The sequence below is a fragment of the Anomaloglossus baeobatrachus genome, chromosome 3 (genome assembly GCF_048569485.1).
Source record: "Anomaloglossus baeobatrachus isolate aAnoBae1 chromosome 3, aAnoBae1.hap1, whole genome shotgun sequence".
Classification (NCBI taxonomy): Eukaryota; Metazoa; Chordata; class Amphibia; order Anura; family Aromobatidae; genus Anomaloglossus; species Anomaloglossus baeobatrachus.
The window spans coordinates 689895039-689915700 of NC_134355.1; the positions used below are offsets into that span (position 1 = coordinate 689895039).

The window sequence follows — 20662 nt, forward strand, 5'->3', positions numbered from 1 at the left end:
TCCCCTGTACATACTCCCTTCATTTGAGTGGCCGCACGACCCCCGGGTCCGGAGACACCTCGAGCCACCACGGATCTGGATCCGAGCAGCCCGGCTGCTGACACGGGAGAGGCACACACTAATAGTAATAAATCTTGTTTTGCAAACATACAGCTCTAGATCTATCATGACGCGACCACAGTGCACAGGCTGTCCTCCATTTTAATCATCTCATGGAAGTTTCTTGGCCATTTAACATAAAATGTGAAGGCTTTGTGCTCTGATAATGTGAATATTGTATAGCTACTGTAAAGGTGCACTGTTAGGCAGTGGAATTTAGCAATAAACCATTATAATGTAGTGATGGGATATGCCACCACCAGCCATTGCTGTAGGGGTGACTAGTGATATCTGAGCTTTCCTTGTTAACAAACCACTAACACCCTGAGCATGGAAACTTGTTGTGATGAGTGCACCACTCACTGTGACAGCTCGGCCATCCCATATGTGACTGGGGCGTGATCAGCTGTCAGTATGTGGCGCCCTGGCCTAGCCAGGTCATCACAGATAACACACAAACACCCCACCCCCATTAGACAGGGACATCAGCCAAACACAAAATCCTTGTTGCCTCCCTCCAGTGTCTGATGTCCACACCAGGTGGGGCGGAGCCAAGCGGTTGGCTCCACCCACCGAGGAGTTCACAGGCCTGGAGGCGGGAAAAGTGACAGAGTAGTTTTGGAGTTTGAAGAGTGAGGAGTGAACACTTTGGGATCTGGGTTTGTGACCCAGGCACTGACAGCAAGGTTGGCAGACAGTGGTGGCCGTCTGCAGGAGTGGTGGAGCAACGCGGAACCGTAGGGCCGGGGAGCGAAGTGAAGCCAGCACATACAGGCAGGGCCATCGGACCCCGACCAGGCTTGGAGCCACCGACAATAGTCAGATCCGAATGTGACTGGAACCCCAGGGGTTTCCTAACAGCAAAAGTCCCGATTGAAGGCAACCGCCCACACCGTGAGGGTATACAGCTACCGCCTAAGGCTAGAGACCCAAGGGCCAGCGCCTACGGGCAAACGGGCTCCTCCGGTATCCATACACCGGGGAGCGGACTACCGTTGGGGATCCATAGTAGTCAAAAGAGAACATCAAGGTGCTGCACTGCAGGACACTGCAACCGGCTGCGGGACCCGTCCATCCAGCCATTTGGTTTACCGAGGACTTTGTACATTTCTTACTGAGTGAGTACACCCGTGCCATCTGGCACCGCGCCGCGCTGTCCCTGCAACCCTGCACCTCACTAACCCTGCCTCCCCGTCACATCAACGGGCCCCGGAACCACCGACCCCTACCCACGGAGGGGGAAAACAACATCCCAGCTGCTCCCTACCATCGCTCCCGGGATCCCCGTCATCAGTAGCGGTGGTGCCCATCTTCACCACGACCCGTGGGTGGCGTCACAGACTAAATCCCCCAAACCAACCACCCCTTTCACTCACGGGCGAGGAGCGCCGCTCGAGTCTCCGGATCCGGCTTACCGCTCGAGCCACCGAGCAGCAGCAGCCGCAGCAGCACCGGACCCGAGCGTTAGCGAGCGCAGCGCAGTGGCGTCCTCCCCGCCCGCGACAAGTATTATGAGTGACAGTCCAGTCGCCCAGTCAGGACAGGGGCATGCTGAGTTTCTGTCAGGTTCTGAGCAATTACTTGGCTATTTAGCCTTAGCTCGGTGGTGTGTGTGCCTTGTTTCTGGTTTTCTGATCTTTTGCTGCCCGACCTTGCCTTTGACTATCCGTTCTGCCCAGCCCCTCAACCTTGATCCACTACGTTCCTGGAATTCTTACGTCAGACTGTGACCTGATTATTCCTTCGTCTTATCCCTTCATTTATGACGAGCTCTCTTGGTATCTGACTCTATGAGTAGTGACTGTCACACTTATCCTATGAACGCCAAGAGGCAAAGAATTGAACATCAAGCATTGTTAATGAGAATGCCTTTATTTTATATCTTTCACTTGTATATATGTATTTAAAGTAGAAAATTACTATATTGTGAGTAATATTTTACTTCTGATTATCGGCCCGAGTTCTACTTTGTTTGTTTTGTTCCAAAAATCTGAACTTCGCACAGATGAAGATATTCCTTTTTTCCACGCAAAATGATGTTGACGTATCTCCCGACCATATTGTGGCAATTGAAGGTTTGAGTTATACAATGTGCATTTGCCGTCACCACTGCACACCTGTAACAGGAACCATGATAGGTTAGAGTCCTTCCATACATTCATATACACATATAGAAGACGGTACTGGGACTGGAAGTTATGGACCTTTTATCAGTTTCACAGAGGAAACCTCTCCTAGTGGTGGACCACCCCCCGATGTTAGTGGAAATCAGCGGCTCAAGGACATAGATTGAATCCAAACCCTTGGATTCCAAGAAAGATAAAACACCAGAACAAAGGAGTATGGAGTGATGATGGGAGAGAAGACTAAAGGGAACAGAAGTGTCTGATAGAGAGGAGCATGGAGGAGACAAAGTGTTGTAGAGGGAAAAGAGGAGATGAGAAAAGACAAGAGGTGTGTGGAGGGAAATTTGGAGTCTGGAGGAGATATTGGAAGTCTGAAAACAACCAAGAAGTCTGGAGGACGACAGAGTCTGGAGAGGATCGAGTAGTCTGGAGTAGAAAGAGGAGTGTGGAGAGGACAGAAAAATCTAGAGGATGTGGGGATTTGGAGAGGCCATAACATTCTTTAGGAGAAACAAATAATCTATTGAGAAGAGTTGAGTCTGGAGGACACATGGGCCTGAAGAAGACACAGGGGTCAGAAGAGTACAAAGGAGTCTGGAGAGGTCAGATGAGTATAGAGCACACATGGATCTGGAAGGGTCAGAGGAGTCTGGAGAGGTCAAAAAATTATGGAGGAGGACAGAAGTTATGGAGACAACTGAGGAGTCTGGAGAACAGAAAAGTCTGGATTAAAAAGAGGAGTTTGAAGCTGACAGAAATCAGGAATACATGGAGTTCCGGAGAGGACAGATAAATCTGAAGGAAAAATAGGAGTCTTCAGAGAATAGAGAAGTCTGTAGGACACAGGGATCTGGAGAGGAAAGGGCAGTCTGGAGATTACAAAAGGTTGTGGAGGGTATGGAAGGGTCTACAGAGGACAGAGGTATATGGAGTTAACAGTTGAGTTTGGAGGGAGTCCGGAGGGGAAATAGAGTCTTCAAGAGACTGAGGTATCTGCAGAGAACAGAGAGTGGTGGAGTAGATAGAGGAGTCTACAGAAAACAGAGTAATCTGGAGGAGACAGAAGAGTCTGGAGAAGTCCTGCTTTAGGAAAATGCAATGTGCATGAACTGGACTTTGACGATCTGCTGGCTATTTTTAGTGATATATGTCTTGATACATAGATTAAATCTTCTTTGGAAGGTGATGTGAGGAATATAACACGTATTGGTAAGTCAGAGTATGTCACCGTTCTCACCTTGGATTATTGTTCCCGTTGTCGGACAACGAGTCTCCAATCAGGATTTCTGCACCGTTCAGCCGTTCCGCACAGCAGTCCTGTCTGTTCGTGATGATTATGTGGGTAATTCTGTGAGACTCCAGTAAATCCACCCTCCACCAGGGAGACCAGTCGTTGTTTGTGTGAGAACAGGATCCGTGATCAAAAAATGCGTCCAGGTTTCCATCTATTGCGTTTATTGCCATTGACCTAAAGCCGTGAAGCTCACTTACTAAAATCGTAGACTGAGTAGCCCGACCACGAAGTGCGAGGTTCTTATCTATCAAGAGAAGGTGAAATATGAAAGATTGAGCAGGTTAAGCCAGTAATCTGCAAAATCGTAATGAACAACCAATTGCACCCTAATGGGATTCTACTGTCTTCTGGCTGCAGTTTGCTTAAAAAACTAAACACACTCCGAGTCCAGCACTTAACCTTTGTCTCTGCTCCAGGTGTCTATCACTCGCTGCAGCGCTGACGTCACGATGACAGTGTACCGTCCTGCGCTCGGCTGCAGCCGCTCGGATCCGGGCTCGCCGGTGGGTGGCTCGAGCGCCTCCGGACCCGGATTCACTTCGCTCTGAAAGGGGACTGGCGCTTTGGAGGGGACGTAGGTTTACGGCCGGGGCCGTGGTTTGGTTAAGTTCATGACGCCACCCACGGGTTGTGGTGAAGATGGGCACCACTGCTGCTGTTTACTGGGCATCCGGGGGAGATGTTGCGCAGCAAGGTGTTAACACCTCCGTGGTGATGGCCCCAGGACCCATTGGGGAGGTAGGTGTTGGGTGTGGAGCAGTGCAGGGCGGTGTTGTGTAGCTGTTGACTGCCTACGCTTCCGTGACGGGAGTCCGCTCCCCGGCTTTGTATATGTCGGGAGAGCCCTTTGCCCGCAGACGCTGGCCCGTGGAATCTCTATGCCTGAGCGGTGGCTTTCTATCCCCCTCGGTGGGCTGTTGTCTTCAGTCGGGACTTGGGTGGGAAAGGACCTAAAGTCCAGACCTCAATCAGTTAATTAAGTCAGTCCAGTAGTTTCTGGACCTCATTTCAGGGTCTGAGTACCCCCCTTTTGTGCTCCGGTTTCCAGTCGGTTCCCCGGTTCGGTACCACTACCCTGCCCCGTTCCCTTACGGTTCCACCGAGCTGTCTTCCCGGCTCCTGCAGGCTGAGGCCACCATCTGCCTCCTAGCCAAAGGTGTCCAGGCTACGACCCAGACACCTGTCAGACTTTACTCCTCTACTCCTCTTTACTGCTCCACCCTCCTCCTCTCCTCAGACTCAACTCTCTCTCTTCTACTCATGTTTCCTGCCTCAGGACCTGTGAACTCCTCAGTGGGCGTGTCCAACCACCTGGGCACGCCCCCTGGTGTGTCCATCAAATCCTGAGAGAGGTGACTAGGGTTTTAAGGTTGGCTGATGACACCTTTTAGGGGACAGGTGTTGTGCAAGGGCCTATTTGTGACTACCTGGCTAATCCAGGGTGTCACAACAGCACTGCAGCAAATCAGTGAGCGTAGCGATTCACACGGTCAACCTGTGCAGAGCCGCCGCACTTAGTGATTGAAGCTCTTCTTTCTGGTCTTACCGAGCATGAAAGCGCTGTTGTCTAGACTTTCCATTGTTTCACGTGCACCCATGATTTTTTTATCTTTTCAAATAAAATCATGGATATTTTATGATGGGTGAGTGCTACAATTTTCTTCCACTCTTTAAAACTCCACCTGCCGGTCACCGGTAAATGTAATTTTAACAATTTACTACCTAATCTGGGCATGTGGTGTGTGTGTGTAACATGGTTCGACACATGTTAAATGTATGAAGGAGGGCTCCAAAACTCATAAATCTTATGAGGACAATGCAAGAACTGCCAAAGACGGAAGAGGAGCTATGATACATATATTATGACACATAAAGGAGGACCCGCAAAAGCGTCGTATAGAGACGCGAAACAGCCGTCGTCTGACGTGCCTCGTGCACCCCTCCCTCCCCCATTGCCTACACTGTTTTATCTAATGATGAAATAAAGGATTTTTGGACACTATAAACTCGGTGAGTGCCTTTCCATTCTACTTTTCTATGACACATAAAGGAGAGCTTTATATACATTCTGTTAAAATTGTTAGGTAGTGGGACTCCTACATTGATAACATATACTAAGTGCAAGGGGTGACAAACGTTAGTAGGAATAACTGCAATACCCACTGGAAGACAACACGGAGGATGGCGTCATAAATTTTTACCCATTTTTTAAAGAATTGGAATCGTAGACTGGTAAAGCCTATGGAAAGGCTGCCAAAATTTAGAAGGGGGAACTGCAATACCCCCTGGAAGACATGTAGAGGAAGGCTGCAGACAATCTTTTGACCATTTTTATGGAGTGGGACTGATAAACTGATAAAGTCTATGCACTGAGTGCAAGGGCAGCCAAAAATCAGAATGACGGACAGCAATATAGCCAGCAAGAGACATAGAGGAGACACTCTGATTCAATGCTGGTACAATATTACAAAGAATCTGCCTCCGAAATTGAGAAATGCTATGTACTTAGTGCATGGCCTGGCTAGAGTTCCAGGGATATGAATTGTACTACACGCAGCAAGAGACGTAGAGGAAGGCTTGTGACTACATATTGTGTCAATTCAAAAGATTCAGACTCCTATCCTGATACAGCCTACGCACTCATTAGAAGGACTATCTAGAAGTAAGGACTGTACAAGCTGCAAGAGACGAAGTTGAGAGCTTCTGATTAAATTCTGAGATAGATTTTAAAACATATCTGCCATCAAACTGACAACCTGCTAACACTCTTCTGGCTTGAACAGTGGAGTCCCGTGCCCACTGCAAAGTGAGACAGGAGGCTACGTCTAGATGATAGGTGTTTGCTGTGCTCCTGCAGCGGGACCAGTTTATCCTGGGTCACAGCCATGGCCTCTGCATGCACCACCATCAGTGGGACATCCATTAACACATCCCTTACTGCAGGCCATGTGCATTTTAAATTATGTACGCAGCTAAGAGCGGTATTATTAGAAAATAAAATATATTTTTAGGTGTCAGGAACCCGGCCTGTAAGGCTAGAATTCCTGCCTACAGGCCTCTAATGCACTGTCCCTACTACAGCATCTTGCCCCAAACTAAATGCAGCTAAAAGAGGTATTATTGGAGAATAGAATATATTTTATAGGCATCAGCAGCCCAGTCTGTAAAGCTAGAATCCCTGCCTACAGGCCTCTAATACACTATCCAGCAGCTTGTCCCACACTAAATGCAGCTAATAGAGGTATTATTAGACAATAGAATATTTTTTTTTAGTTATCAGCAGCAGCACAGTCTGTCTGGCTAGAATTCCTGCCTACAGATATCTAATACACTATCCCTACTCCAGCAGTTACCCTACACTAAATGGAGCTAAGAGAAGTTTTATTAGAGAATAGAAAATATTTTATAGGTATCAGCATTGTCTGTAAGGCTAAAATCCCTTCCTACAGGATTTTAATACACTATCCCTTCTCCAGCAGCTTGCCCTACACTAAATGCAGCTACGAGAGGTATTATTAAAGAATAGAATATATATTTTTTTAGTTATCAGCAGCAGCACAGTCTGTATGGCTAGAATCTCTGCCTACAGACATCTAATACATTATCCCTACTCCAGCAGCTAGCCCTACACTAAATGGAGCTAAGATTAGTATTATTAGAGAATAGAATATATTTTATACGTATGACCAGCATTGTCCGTAAGGCTAAAATCCCTTCCTACAGGATTCTAATACACTATCTCTTCTCCAGCAGCTTGTCCTACACTAAATACAGCTAATAGAGGTATTAAAGAATAGAATATATTTTGAAGGTAGCAGCAGCACAGTCTGTGAAGCTAGAACCCCTGCCTACATGCCTCTCATACACTATCCCTACTTCAGCAGCTTGCCCTACATTAAATGCAGCTAAGAACGGTCCTAGTAGAGAATAGAAAATATTTTTTAGGTATTAGCAGTACGATCTGTAAGGATAGCATCCTTGCCTACAGGCCTCTAATGCTCTATACCTTCTCCAGCAGCTTGCTCTACTCTGAATGCAGCTGAGAGGTATTATTAAAGAATCTAATTATTTTTTTTTTTAGGTATCAACAACAGTCTGTGAGGCTAGCAACAATGCCTACAGGCTCTAACACACTAGCTCTACTCCAGCAGCTTGCCCTACACTAAAAGCAGCTAAGAACAGTATTATTAGAGCATATAATATATTTTTTTAGGTATCAGCAGCATCATACAGTGAGGCAAGTATGACAGCACTGGGTCTTATATAGACCCAATGATGCCATGTGGCGGACCAATCACAGTAATATTAGCAGCCTACATGTCTGCGGCATTACATATGATTGGCAAGCAATCCATGTGTGACGCCCTGGACTAGCCAGGTAGTCACAGTTAGCCCCATGCACTACAACCATCCCCAAATAAGGTGACAGCAGCAAACCCATTAAAACCCTGGTTACCTGCCTCTGGGTTTGATGTCCACACCATGGAGGCGGAGCCTGGCGGTTAGCCACACCCCTCAGTAGTTCACATGCCCAGAGGCAGGAAAAACACGTTAGAAGAGATTAAGTTAGGGAGTGAAGGAGTCAAGTTCAAGAGCGAACCTGGTCTCAGGTCTGCTACTACATATACAAAATGGATACAGCCGCACACTAAATGCCATCAATGTATAAGGGAACTCTGGTACTGCATTACTCTATATGAAAAAATGAGATTTTTAGTTTATGAATTGGCCAATGCATGTAAGCCCGGAAACCAAACGGCAAGGTAAATCTCAATATTCCGGGTCCCTAACTAAAATGCCACTATCTAGGTTAAAAACATCCTTGTCTGGGCAGCTAGACTGAGCACTCCGCCCTATAAACCAGGCTGTGTTCACAATCCTTATACCAGGAGTCCCAGCTGCCCAGACATGGAGGTTAGTCCAGATAGTGGCATTTCAAGTTAGATTTTTAGTCTAGCTGCCCAAACAAGGATGTTTTTAACCTAGATAGTGGCATTTTAGTTAGGGACCCGGAATATTGAGATTTACCTTGCCGTTTGGTTTCCGGGCTTACATGCATTGGCCAATTCATAAACTAAAAATCTCATTTTTTCATATAGCAGTAATGCAGTACCAGAGTTCCCTTATACATTGATGGCATTTAGTGTGCGGCTGTATCCATTTTGTATTTGCTAGGTTTTTTCAGCTGGCACCTATACACACTTGTAGGATGTGCAGGTCAGTCTTTTGAAATATTTTCAGGTCTGCTACTGTCTAACATCTGTGCCCTGGGTAGGAGCCTGGGCACTTTGACCAGGAGGCAGACGGTGGTGGCCGTCTGCAGGAGCCGGGAAGACAGCCCAGTGGAACCGTAGGTAGCCAGGACAGGGTAGTGGCCCACCGGTACCGAACCGGGGAACCAGCTGGAAACCCGCAGCACAAGAGGGGGTACTCAGACCCTGAAATGCGGTCCCGAATCTACGGACCCCGTTAATTAACTGATTGAGGTCTGGACTTTAGATCCTTTCCCACCCAAAGTCCCGAAAGAAGGCAACATCCCACCGATTCCGGATAACGGCCACCGCCAAGAGCCAAGGGATCCAACGGTCCAGCCCCTGTGGGCAAACGGGCTCTCCCGACGTACACGTTGGGGAGCGGGACTCCCGTCGCTGAAGCGCGGTTGTCCAAAATCTACAATAGGTGCAGGAGAAGACGGACACCACCAACCGTTTGGGGACCGAAGCGACCAGCTTCAGGCACCAACTATCCACCATTTGGTTTACCAGAGACTCCCGTGTTTTTGTCCAAGTGAGTACTACTGGGCCCGCGGGCCGCGCTCCAACACTACACCACATCAACCGGGTCCCGGGGCCACCATCCCCTGCCCACAGAGGGGTTAACATCACAAGCTGCCCCCCAACATCTCCCCCGGGGTGCCTAGTAACCGGCAGTGGTGGTGTCTACATTCACCACAACCCGTGGGTGGCGTCACGAACTCTCTAAACTAATCCAAAAACCCCCCTCTTGACACGACAGCCCCCTTACAGAGCAACGTGACCCCTGGTCCGGAGGCGCTTGAGCCACCGACACATGAGCCCGGATCCGAGCGGCTTGGCTGCAGCTGAGCGCGGGGCGGTACACATGCATGTCTAGTGGTTGAAAAAACCCCCCACAAAATATGCAGGGCAGGGACTCAAGCATGGACCTTGAGTACCTGGATACTCAATCGCGTACTGAGCAGTGCCACGCACGTTGGTCCATCACTAGAGATAACTATACTGAGAGTGAAGTAAATTTTCTATTTGCACACTCTTCCAGTTACACTGCGGAACATGTTTAAAACAGTTTTTACCTGCAAATTACCACTGAAGTTAAATACTGTTTATTTATTTATTTTGCTAATAGCGACTTACCCCTACTTGCTAGATAGCTAAGTTGCAGGCTCTTCTGCTAGAATGAAATTTCTTATTTTTCTGTCTGCTCTGTCTGATCTATGTGACGGAAACTTTTGATGCCCGCTGGATGTTATCAGGGGTGTAGAAGAGCTTATAGCATTGACCTCCCCATCCACCAACTGTGGCCCGATATGGAGAAAACACATGGATGAAACCAGCTCCTTCTGTTTGCACTGTTCCCTCATTGAAATCAGTCAGATGTTTATTAATTTAATATATCAAATATTATTTTCATGTGGATTGTGAAGCAGAATTAACTTTAAACTCCAAAGAAAAAAATTCTTGTGACCATTCCATGAGTTTTTGGATTCCATGGATTTTTCATGGATTTTTCAGCTTCAAATTCATCTGCAGATTTTATTCTAAATTTCCGTGTTTTGCAGGAGGAGTTTGTTGCAGATTTACAATGAAAGCTGCAGAAAGTCCATAATACGCTGCAGAATTCCACTTACAAGTTAGTACAGAAGATCCACAGCTTATCTGCACCATGTGAACATCACCCTACAGGGAAATGTGAGGTACAGTATCTCCTCCTTCTGACGATCATGACATGCTTCCTCTATAACTTGTCACTTACATCTACAGATGTGCGAGGAGGCTTCCGATCCTTGCTCTTCCATCGTTGAAGGAAATTCCTCATCATCCATACTTTCTGCAACTAAAGAGAAAAAGCCAAATAAAAGCCCAATCCACAGATACACAACATTCCCAGACTGTGGAGAAGATGGAGGTCAGCGGGGTGAGGACTCTCTTGGTCCTTAACGTCTACTGGGGTGTGACTGTCCCCACTTCTGCATCTTTCACTATTTCATAACCAGAGATTCACATGGAAACCACCAAAATTCTGAACTTTCCTTTAGGATTGGGAGTTATTCCCTCCACCTGAAGACTATAATACACTTGGTGTTTAATAATCCCTGGAGACGTCTCTGGCTGGATATTCTCATTTGTATTGGAAATATTCTTTAAAACTTGTCACTTACATTCACATATAGGAGAGGAGGCTTTCGATTCTTGCTCTTCCATCGTTGAAGGACCGTCCTCATCATCCATACTTTCTGCAGCTGAAGAGAAAAAGCCAAATAAAAGCCTCATGCAAAGATGTGATGCCAAACACCCAGGTGTAATGAGACACTACACCACTAGGTGTCGCCAGACACACTAGTGGAGGATATCTGCAGGGGGTGTAAACTAGGTGTCGCTAGACACACCAGTGAGGGATAGTCGAACAAGACAGGATTCAGATGCCGGGAGATAACATCAGTGACGGAGGTAGAAAGACGAGCCGAAGTCTAAGTGAGAGCCGAGGGTCTGTAAACAAGAAAGTCACGTCAAGAAGCAGGAAGAAAGGAGAGCCGGAGTCAGGGGACGAGCCGAGGTCAGGAAGCCAAGAGGACAAGTTGGGTACACGGGAGCAAAAGGAGTTGGGATCAGGAAACTAATCAAACGTCAGGTCAATGTAGAGGAGGTAACGGGATGAGGAACTAGGTAGCGGGACAATATCAGATCAGTCACTTACGGGAACCAGAGACATACACTGCCAAACAGGAACTATCACTAGCGGCTTTCTGGGTGAAACAACTCCCAGATAAGGCAGCGCAATCACCACACAGGACTAGACCGAGAACCAGAGGAAAATAGGAGGCCCAGCATAGACTCTGCAGGATAACAGAGCACCGCTAACTAGAATCATGACAGGAGCAACATGTGTCCAATCCCAGACAATGGAGACAGGCATCAGCGGGATGTGGACTCTCTTGGTCCTTATTAATGTCTACATGTGTGTGACTGTCACCAATTCTGCATCTATCAGTATTTCATAACCACCAGAGCTGCTTTCTTACACATTCACCGCCCTTTCATGAAACATGTGTAGGGGAGTGCAGCCCCTACTAAGGACATTGTTTTACTGTGACTTTAAGACTCTGCTGTACTGTGGCTTTAAGAGATGGGGCTCCCCTGCAGAAGGCAATGGAATGGCCTGCATATCCCATGCTGTTTTGTGTTTGCTTGGTCTGCCCCAGTGTGAAAGTGCAGGAAGTGACAGAGAGAGTTGTGAGAGGCTCAGAGGCAGACATGTCTGAGAGAGTCGGTATCCGGCCTAGGAGAAGACCTCGCCTGATGAGCCCAGCTGCCAGGGGGATTGAGGGAACAAAAGGCCTTGTCCTCCTCTTCTCAAGTGCGCACCACCACATCGTCAAGCCTCAGAGCAGACCTGTCCTGCGGAAAGTGCCATGAGTGTACGCCTGGGTGCAACGGTTAGGGAACTATATTAAACCTCCGTAGTCAGTGCGGTATCCACATGCTCTCTTTAGGGGAGACCAGTTAGGATAGAGGACAGAGCAGGACTGTTTAATGTTGAATATATGCATATCGTTGTACTGCTGTTACACTATACTATATGTTGTTCCAGTTGTGGCAAACTGTGAAGTCGCTTCATCTAAAGCGTATCCTCTTGTACTGTGGATTGTTTTCCCACCTTTACTCCTGGTTCCCCCTCCTGCTGCTCGGCAGCTTGCGTTTGTTATACCCTGTAAATAAACATTCTCCTTGGTTTATCCATCTAATCCTGTGACTTGCTCTGCATAGTGTGTGGCCTTGGTTCATTGCTTCACATGTGCACTCCATCCATGTACTATTACATCTGACTTCTTTTGTGCTGTATTCACCTTCTCTGGTCTCCTTTAACTGTTTCCTTTGGAACTCCCAATTTGTGTGTAACAAACTCTATTTCTTCCTTTCCACTTAACCTTCTAGTTCTCATTGAAACCTGGATCCGACATTTCCACACCACCTCTGCTGCTGGTGTTTCGACTGTTGAGCTACAGTTTTCTTATACCAAAGACCTGAGAACAGGCAAGATGGAGGCGTTGATCTGCTTTCATCAATTTGTGCTTTTCAGCTCATCCCCCAAGTACCCTCACTTATGCTCCCTTCTTTTCAAGTCCACACTGTCAGACATTTCCATCCCTTCTCCCTGTGATTAACAAATGTGCAGCACCCTCCTGGACAATTTCTCCAGTTCTTGGATCCCTTTTTAATCTGGCTTCCACATTTTATATTTTCACTACCCATGCTCTCCACAATGCTGTACATCCCTACATCTCTTCTTCATCTTTGTTTACCACCCTACCCATCCTCTCTACAGTGCTGCACACCTCTACATCTTCTCCTCACCTCTCTACCACCCTAGCCAGCTTCTCCACAGTTCTGCACTGCCCTACATCTTGTCTTCTCTGTCTACCACCCTCCCCATTCCCTCTACACTGCTGCACTGCGCTCTATCTCCTCGTCATCTATGTCTACCACCCTACCCATCTTCTCCACAGTGCTGCACCGCCCTACATTTCTTCTTCATCTCTGTCTATCACCCTACCCATCTTCTCCACAGTGCTACACCATCCTACATCTCCTCCTCATCTCTGTATAACACCCTACTCATCCTCCCACAGTGCTGCACCACTCACCATGTCTTCCTCATTTCTGTCTACCACCCTACTCATCTTTTCCACAGTTCTGCACCACTCTAAATCTCTTCATCTTCTCTGTCTACCACCCTCCCCATTCTCTCTGCAGTGCTGCACAGCTCTACATCTCCTCCTCACCTGTCTATCACTTCACCCATCTTCTCCATAGGAGAATATGGGTAGACACCACGCTACATCTCATCTTCTCTGTCTACCACCCTACCCATCTTCTCCATAGTTCTGGACCACTCTACATCTCATCTTCTCTGTCTACCACCCTACCCATCATCTCCACACCACTGCACCACCCTACCTCTCCTCCTCATCTCTATCATCTTACCTGTCCTCTCCATTCTTCTAATGATCTAAGACTTACAATCTTCTATTATCTGAACCTTTGAATCTCATCTCCAGAAGTTCTCTTGTGCTGTACCAGTTCTCTTTCATGCTCTACCACAGATAATCCTGTTAAATCTCAATCTCCAAAGTTTTGCTCCAGTAAAAATCTTTAGACAAGTCTATCAGCTTACCTCACTCATCTAGCTATTTCATTTTCTCCCCTCCTAACTCTTCCTCAGAATCTTGTCACTCCTAATATCTGTGTCCTCATCCTCCATGCACTCAGTAGCACTTTGTGTGTGCACTCACATAGGTACTGGATGATCACCGGTTCATGCTAGTTATTTGAATACCTTTATTTATTATGCTGATGGTCAACCCTTACATGATAAGTACTTTTATATCTTTTGTGCACCTATTTCATGATAGAGTGGAAGCTCTTGTGATCAGGGCCCTATTATTACCTCTTGGTAATGGAAGAATAATGTGTTACCCTATATTGTCTGATATTGTCTGTATATGACCCCTCTGTATTGTAACATGCTGCAAAATATGTTGGCGCTGTGGAAAACAAAATATTATTATCCCCCTAAACCAGACCCGCCCCCAAGGAACACTAGACCTGCAGGACGTAATCAACCCCATACCAGACCCAGCCCCAATGAACACTAGGCCTGCAGGAAGTGATCACCACAAACAACCCGCCCTCGAGAAACACTAGACCTGCAGAACGTAATCAACCCCAAACCAGCCTCAGCCCCAATGAACACTAGACCTGCAGGAAGTGATCACCACAAACAAGACCCACCCTCGAGAAACACTAGACCTGCAGAACGTAATCAACCCCAAACCAGCCCCAGCCCCAATGAACACTAGACCTGCAGGAAGTGATCACCACAAACAAGACCCGCCCTCGAGAAACACTAGACCTGCAGGAAATAATCACTTCCAAACTAGACCTGCCTCCGAGGAACACTAGACATTGAGGAAGTAATCACCCCAAACCAGACCCGCCCCGAGGAACACTAGACCTACAGGAAGTAATCAATCCCAAACCAGACCCGCCCCCGAGGGACACTAGATATGCAGGAAGTAATGAACCCCAAATTATACCAGCCCCCGAGGAATACTAGACATGCAGGAAGTAATCACCCCAAACCAGACCCGCCCCGAGGAACACTAGACCTACAGGAAGTAATCAATCCCAAACCAGACCTGCCCCCGAGGAACACTGTGGGAGTCAGAACGCTCTTCACTTTTTTTGTAATCACATCATGAATTGTTATAAAGTATAAAGAAAGAAGTTTACTGCACCTGTAGCCGCGCCGTCACACACCATCCAGAGGAGGACAACGAGAAATAGAAGCTTCATCCTGGAAATCATCAAATCAGTCTGGTAAATGGCCGCTCCCAATTATACCGATTATTACCGATCCCCATAAATAATCTGATCGCTGTGTCGTAAAGGACTTACAATTAGGACAACAAATATGTCCATGTTATTTGCTGGTTTGTGATATATATATATATATATTTTTTTTAAAAAGCGCAATAAAGATGATTTTATTGTAATATTTTTAATCGTTTTTGTAAGTTCATTAGAGGAAAAAAAATCTTTTATTCTTCCTCTAAAATTCAGGACTGAGAAATGCACCAATCATAAGAGCTTACACTCTACAGGAGAGAGAAAGATAGGACCCCACTGACTATAAGAGCTTACACTCTACAGGAGAGAGAGGACCCCACTGACTATAAGAGCTTACACTCTACAGGAGAGAGAAAGAGAAAGGGGACCTAGCTGATCATGAGAGCTTACACTCTACAGGAGAGAGAAAGATAGGACCCCACTGACTATAAGAGCTTACACTCTACAGGAGAGAGAAAGAGAGTCCTAGCTGATCATGAGAGATTACACTCTACAGGAGAGAGATAGGACCCCACTGGCTATAAGAGCTTACACTCTACAGGAGAGAGAGAAAGGACCCCACTGACTATAAGAGCTTACACTCTACAGGAGAGAGATAGGACCCCACTGACTATAAGAGCTTATACTCTACAGGAGAGAAAGAGAGAGAGAGAGATAAAGGACCCCACTGACTATAAGAGCTTACACTCTACAGGAGAGATATAGGACCCCACTGACTATAAGAGCTTACACTCTACAGGAGAGAGATAGGACCCAACTGACTATAAGAGCTTACACTCTACAGAAGAGAGAAAGAGATAGGACCCCACTGACTATAAGAGCTTATACTCTACAGGAGAGAGAGAGGACCCCACTGACCATAAGAGATTACACTCTACAGAAGAGAGAGAGAGAGAGAGAGGACCCCACTGACTATAAGAGCTTACACTCCACAGGAGAGAGAGAGAGGACCCCGCTGAGTATGAAGCTTACACTCTACAGGAGAGAGAGAGAGAGGACTCCACTGACTATAAGAGCTTATACTCTACAGGAGAGAGAGAGAGGACCCCACTGACCATAAGAGCTTATACTCTACAGGAGAGAGAGAGAGAGAGAGAGAGAGAGAGAGAGAGAGAGAGGACCCCACTGACCATAAGAGCTTATACTCTACAGAAGAGAGAAAGGACCCCACTAACCATAAAATGTTACACTCTTCAGGAGAGAGACAGGACCCCACTGACCATAAGAGCTTAAACTCTGCAGGAAAGAGAGGACCACGCTGGCCATAAGAGCTTACACTCTTCAGGAGAGAGATAGGACCCCACTGACTATAAGATCTTATACTCTACAGGAGAGAGAAAGAGAGAGAGAGATAGAGGACCCCACTGACTGTAAGAGCTTACACTCTACAGGAGAGATATAGGACCCCACTGACTATAAGAGCTTACACTCTACAGGAGAGAGAGAGGACCCCACTGACTATAAGAGCTTACACTCTACAGGAGAGAGATAGGACCCCACTGACTATAAGAGCTTACACTCTACAGGAGAGAGAGAGAGATATGACCCCACTGACTATAAGAGCTTACACTCTACAGAAGAGAGAGAGAGATAGGACCCCACTGACTATAAGAGCTTATACTCTACAGGAGAGAGAGAAAGGACCCCACTGACCATAAGAGCTTATACTCTACAGGAGAGAGAGGACCCCACTGACCATAAGAGATTACACTCTACAGAAGAGAGAGAGAGAGAGAGAGAGAGGACCCCACTGACTATAAGAGCTTACACTCTACAGGAGAGAGATAGGACCCCACTGACTATAAGAGCTTATACTCTACAGGAGAAAGATAGGACCCCACTGACTATAAGAGCTTACACTCTACAGGAGAGAGATAGGACCCCACTGACTATAAGAGCTTACACTCTACAGGAGAGAGAGAGAGATATGACCCCACTGACTATAAGAGCTTATACTCTACAGGAGAGAGATAGGACCCCACTGACTATAAGAGCTTACACTCTACAGGAGAGAGATAGGACCCCACTGACTATAAGAGCTTACACTCTACAGGAGAGAGAGGACCCCGCTGAGTATGAGAGCTTACACTCTACAGGAGAGAGAGAGAGAGGACTCCACTGACTATAAGAGCTTACACTCTACAGGAGAGAGAGAGAGGACTCCACTGACTATAAGAGCTTACACTCTACAGGAAAGAGAGAGAGAGAGGACCCCACTGACCATAAGAGATTACACTCTACAGAAGAGAGAGAGAGAGAGAGAGAGAGAGGACCCCACTGACTATAAGAGCTTACACTCTACAGGAGAGAGATAGGACCCCACTGACTATAAGAGCTTATACTCTACAGGAGAAAGATAGGACCCCACTGACTATAAGAGCTTACACTCTACAGGAGAGAGATAGGACCCCACTGACTATAAGAGCTTACACTCTACAGGAGAGAGAGAGAGATATGACCCCACTGACTATAAGAGCTTATACTCTACAGGAGAGAGATAGGACCCCACTGACTATAAGAGCTTACACTCTACAGGAGAGAGATAGGACCCCACTGACTATAAGAGCTTACACTCTACAGGAGAGAGAGGACCCCGCTGAGTATGAGAGCTTACACTCTACAGGAGAGAGAGAGAGAGGACTCCACTGACTATAAGAGCTTACACTCTACAGGAGAGAGAGAGAGGATTCCACTGACTATAAGAGCTTACACTCTACAGGAGAGACAGAGAGGACTCCACTGACTATAAGAGCTTACACTCTACAGGAAAGAGAGAGAGAGAGGACCCCACTGACTATAAGAGCTTATACTCTACAGGAGAGAGAGGACCCCACTGACTATAAGAGATTACACTCTACAGAAGAGAGAGAGAGAGAGAGAGAGAGAGGACCCCACTGACTATAAGAGCTTACACTCTACAGGAGAGAGATAGGACCCCACTGACTATAAGAGCTTATACTCTACAGGAGAGAGAGAGAGAGGACCCCACTGACCATAAAAGCTTATACTCTACAGGAGAGAGAGGACCCCACTGACCATAAGAGATTACACTCTACAGAAGAGAGAGAGAGAGAGAGAGGACCCCACTGACTATAAGAGCTTACACTCTACAGGAGAGAGAGAGAGAGGACTCCACCGACTATAAGAGCTTACACTCTACAGGAGAGAGAGAGAGAGAGGACTCCACTGACTATAAGAGCTTACACTCTACAGGAGAGAGAGAGAGAGGACTCCACTGACTATAAGAGCTTACACTCTACAGGAAAGAGAGAGAGAGAGGACCCCACTGACTATAAGAGCTTATACTCTACAGGAGAGAGAGGACCCCACTGACTATAAGAGATTACACTCTACAGAAGAGAGAGAGAGAGAGAGAGAGAGAGAGAGGACCCCACTGACTATAAGAGCTTACACTCTACAGGAGAGAGATAGGACCCCACTGACTATAAGAGCTTATACTCTACAGGAGAGAGATAGGACCCCACTGACTATAAGAGCTTATACTCTACAGGAGAGAGAGAGAGGACCCCGCTGAGTATAAGAGCTTACACTCTACAGGAGAGAGAGAGAGGACTCCACTGACTATAAGAGCTTACACTCTACAGGAGAGAGAGAGAGGGCCCCACTGACTATAAGAGCTTATACTCTACAGGAAAGAGAGAGAGAGAGGACTCCACTGACTAAAAGAGCTTACACTCTACAGGAGAGAGAGAGAGAGGACTCCACTGATTTTAAGAGCTTACACTCTACAGGAGAGAGAGAGAGGACCCCACTGACCATAAAAGCTTACACTCTACAGGAGAGAGAGAGGACCCCACTGACCATAAGAGCTTATACTCTACAGAAGAGAGAAAGGACCCCACTAACCATAAGATGTTACACTCTTCAGGAGAGAGACAGGACCCCACTGACCATAAGAGCTTAAACTCTGCAGGAGAGAGAGGACCACGGTGGCCATAAGAGCTTACACTCTTCAGGAGAGAGATAGGACCCCACTGACCTTAAGAGCTTACACTCTTCAGGAGTGAGACAGGAGTGAGACAGGACAGAGTGTAGGTTTTACACACTTCAGGAGAGAGAAGCCTACTGACCATAAGAGATTACCCCTGATGGAAGTGAGTGAAAGATTACATTAACAGCTTACACTCTACAAGAGAGAGTGAGAAAGGACTCCACTGACCATAAGAGCTTACACTGTACAGAAGAGACAAAAAGAGAGGACCCCACATAGCATAACAGCTACATTCTACAGGAGAGAGAACCCCACTGACCATAAGAGCTTACACCTGACAGGAGTGAGACAAAGAGGACCCTATCAGTTTACACTCTACAAGAGAGAGTGAGAAAGACTCGACTGACCATAAGAGCTTACACTCTACAAGAGAGAGAGAGAGGACCCCACTGACCACAAGAGCTTACACTACAGGAGAGAGAGAGGAACCTACTGACCATAAGAGCTTACACTCTACAGGAGAGAGAGAGAGGACCACACTGACCACAAGAGCTTACTTACACCCTACAGGAAAGAAGGAGATAGAAGACCCCTCTGATCCTAACAGCTTCCACTCTCCAGGAGAGATAGCTCTGCTGACCATAAGAGCTTACACTCTACAGGAGAGAGAGAAAGAGAACCCAGCTGACCATAAGAGCTTACGCTTCACTGGAGGGAGACACTCTATTGGAGAGAGAGAGAGGTCCCCGCTGACTATAAGAGCTTACACTCTAGAAATCAGCTGACCATAAGAGCTTACGCTTCTCTGGAGAAAGACACTCTACTGGAAAGAGAGTGAGGTCCTCACTGACCATAAGAGCTTACACTCTGTAGGAAAGAGCGCGCCCCACTAATGAGAATACACTCTACAAGAGGAGACAGAAAGCGGCCACTGATTAATATTACCAATTTTACTGCCAGTGTTCCCCTGACAATCTCTTCCCGGGACATTGGGGGGCGTGCAGAGCGATAAGTAGTAAATATTTTGTGTTTTTCTCTCCCCACCCCACCCCCCCAATCTGCCCAGGACAAACCAATGGGAAAAGGGCAAAAAAAATGTTTCTCACCTGAACCAATCTAATTGCAGCAAAAAGCAGCCGATATAAAGGTGAAGCCAAATGGAGCGAGAGCCAACAGGTTGTTATGTGTCGTTCACCGAGACCAATGGTCGGATCACAGCGTGTGATACTGCGAGGAGCCTTATATACACAGGACAGGTGGAAAGAGGGAAGTTCTCTTACTACAGACGTATTTCATTCTCATTTCACAAATGATTCAAAAAGAGTCATGAGGAGCTTTGTGCAATAAGGAGATAAAATACTTTGCTCCCACTGCAGTCGTTACACTCGGCCCTCGGTGAGTCGCTGGTGGGTCCGAAGCAAGAAATGACCACAATAACCTTGTGCTAAAGATTCCTGATTATCACCATAAAGAGTCACATCATTACCATGGCACATGGCTAGAGAGGAGAAATACGGCCACCATT

The 20662-nt window shown here is 46.9% G+C and overlaps 1 protein-coding gene across 1 annotated transcript; it reads right to left on the minus strand.

The window, feature by feature from the left end:
• Positions 1-1952: 1952 nt before the first annotated feature.
• On the minus strand, positions 1953-20356 carry LOC142297071 (fucolectin-like). Its single transcript, XM_075341317.1, has 6 exons — positions 20244-20356; positions 15074-15132; positions 10937-11017; positions 10531-10611; positions 3463-3763; positions 1953-2216 (listed from the first exon to the last, which is right to left on the minus strand). The coding sequence occupies exons 2-6, from the start codon at positions 15129-15131 to the stop codon at positions 2063-2065; spliced, it is 675 nt and encodes a 224-aa protein (XP_075197432.1). The 5' UTR covers position 15132; positions 20244-20356; the 3' UTR covers positions 1953-2062.
• Between the last annotated feature and the right edge of the window lie 306 nt (positions 20357-20662).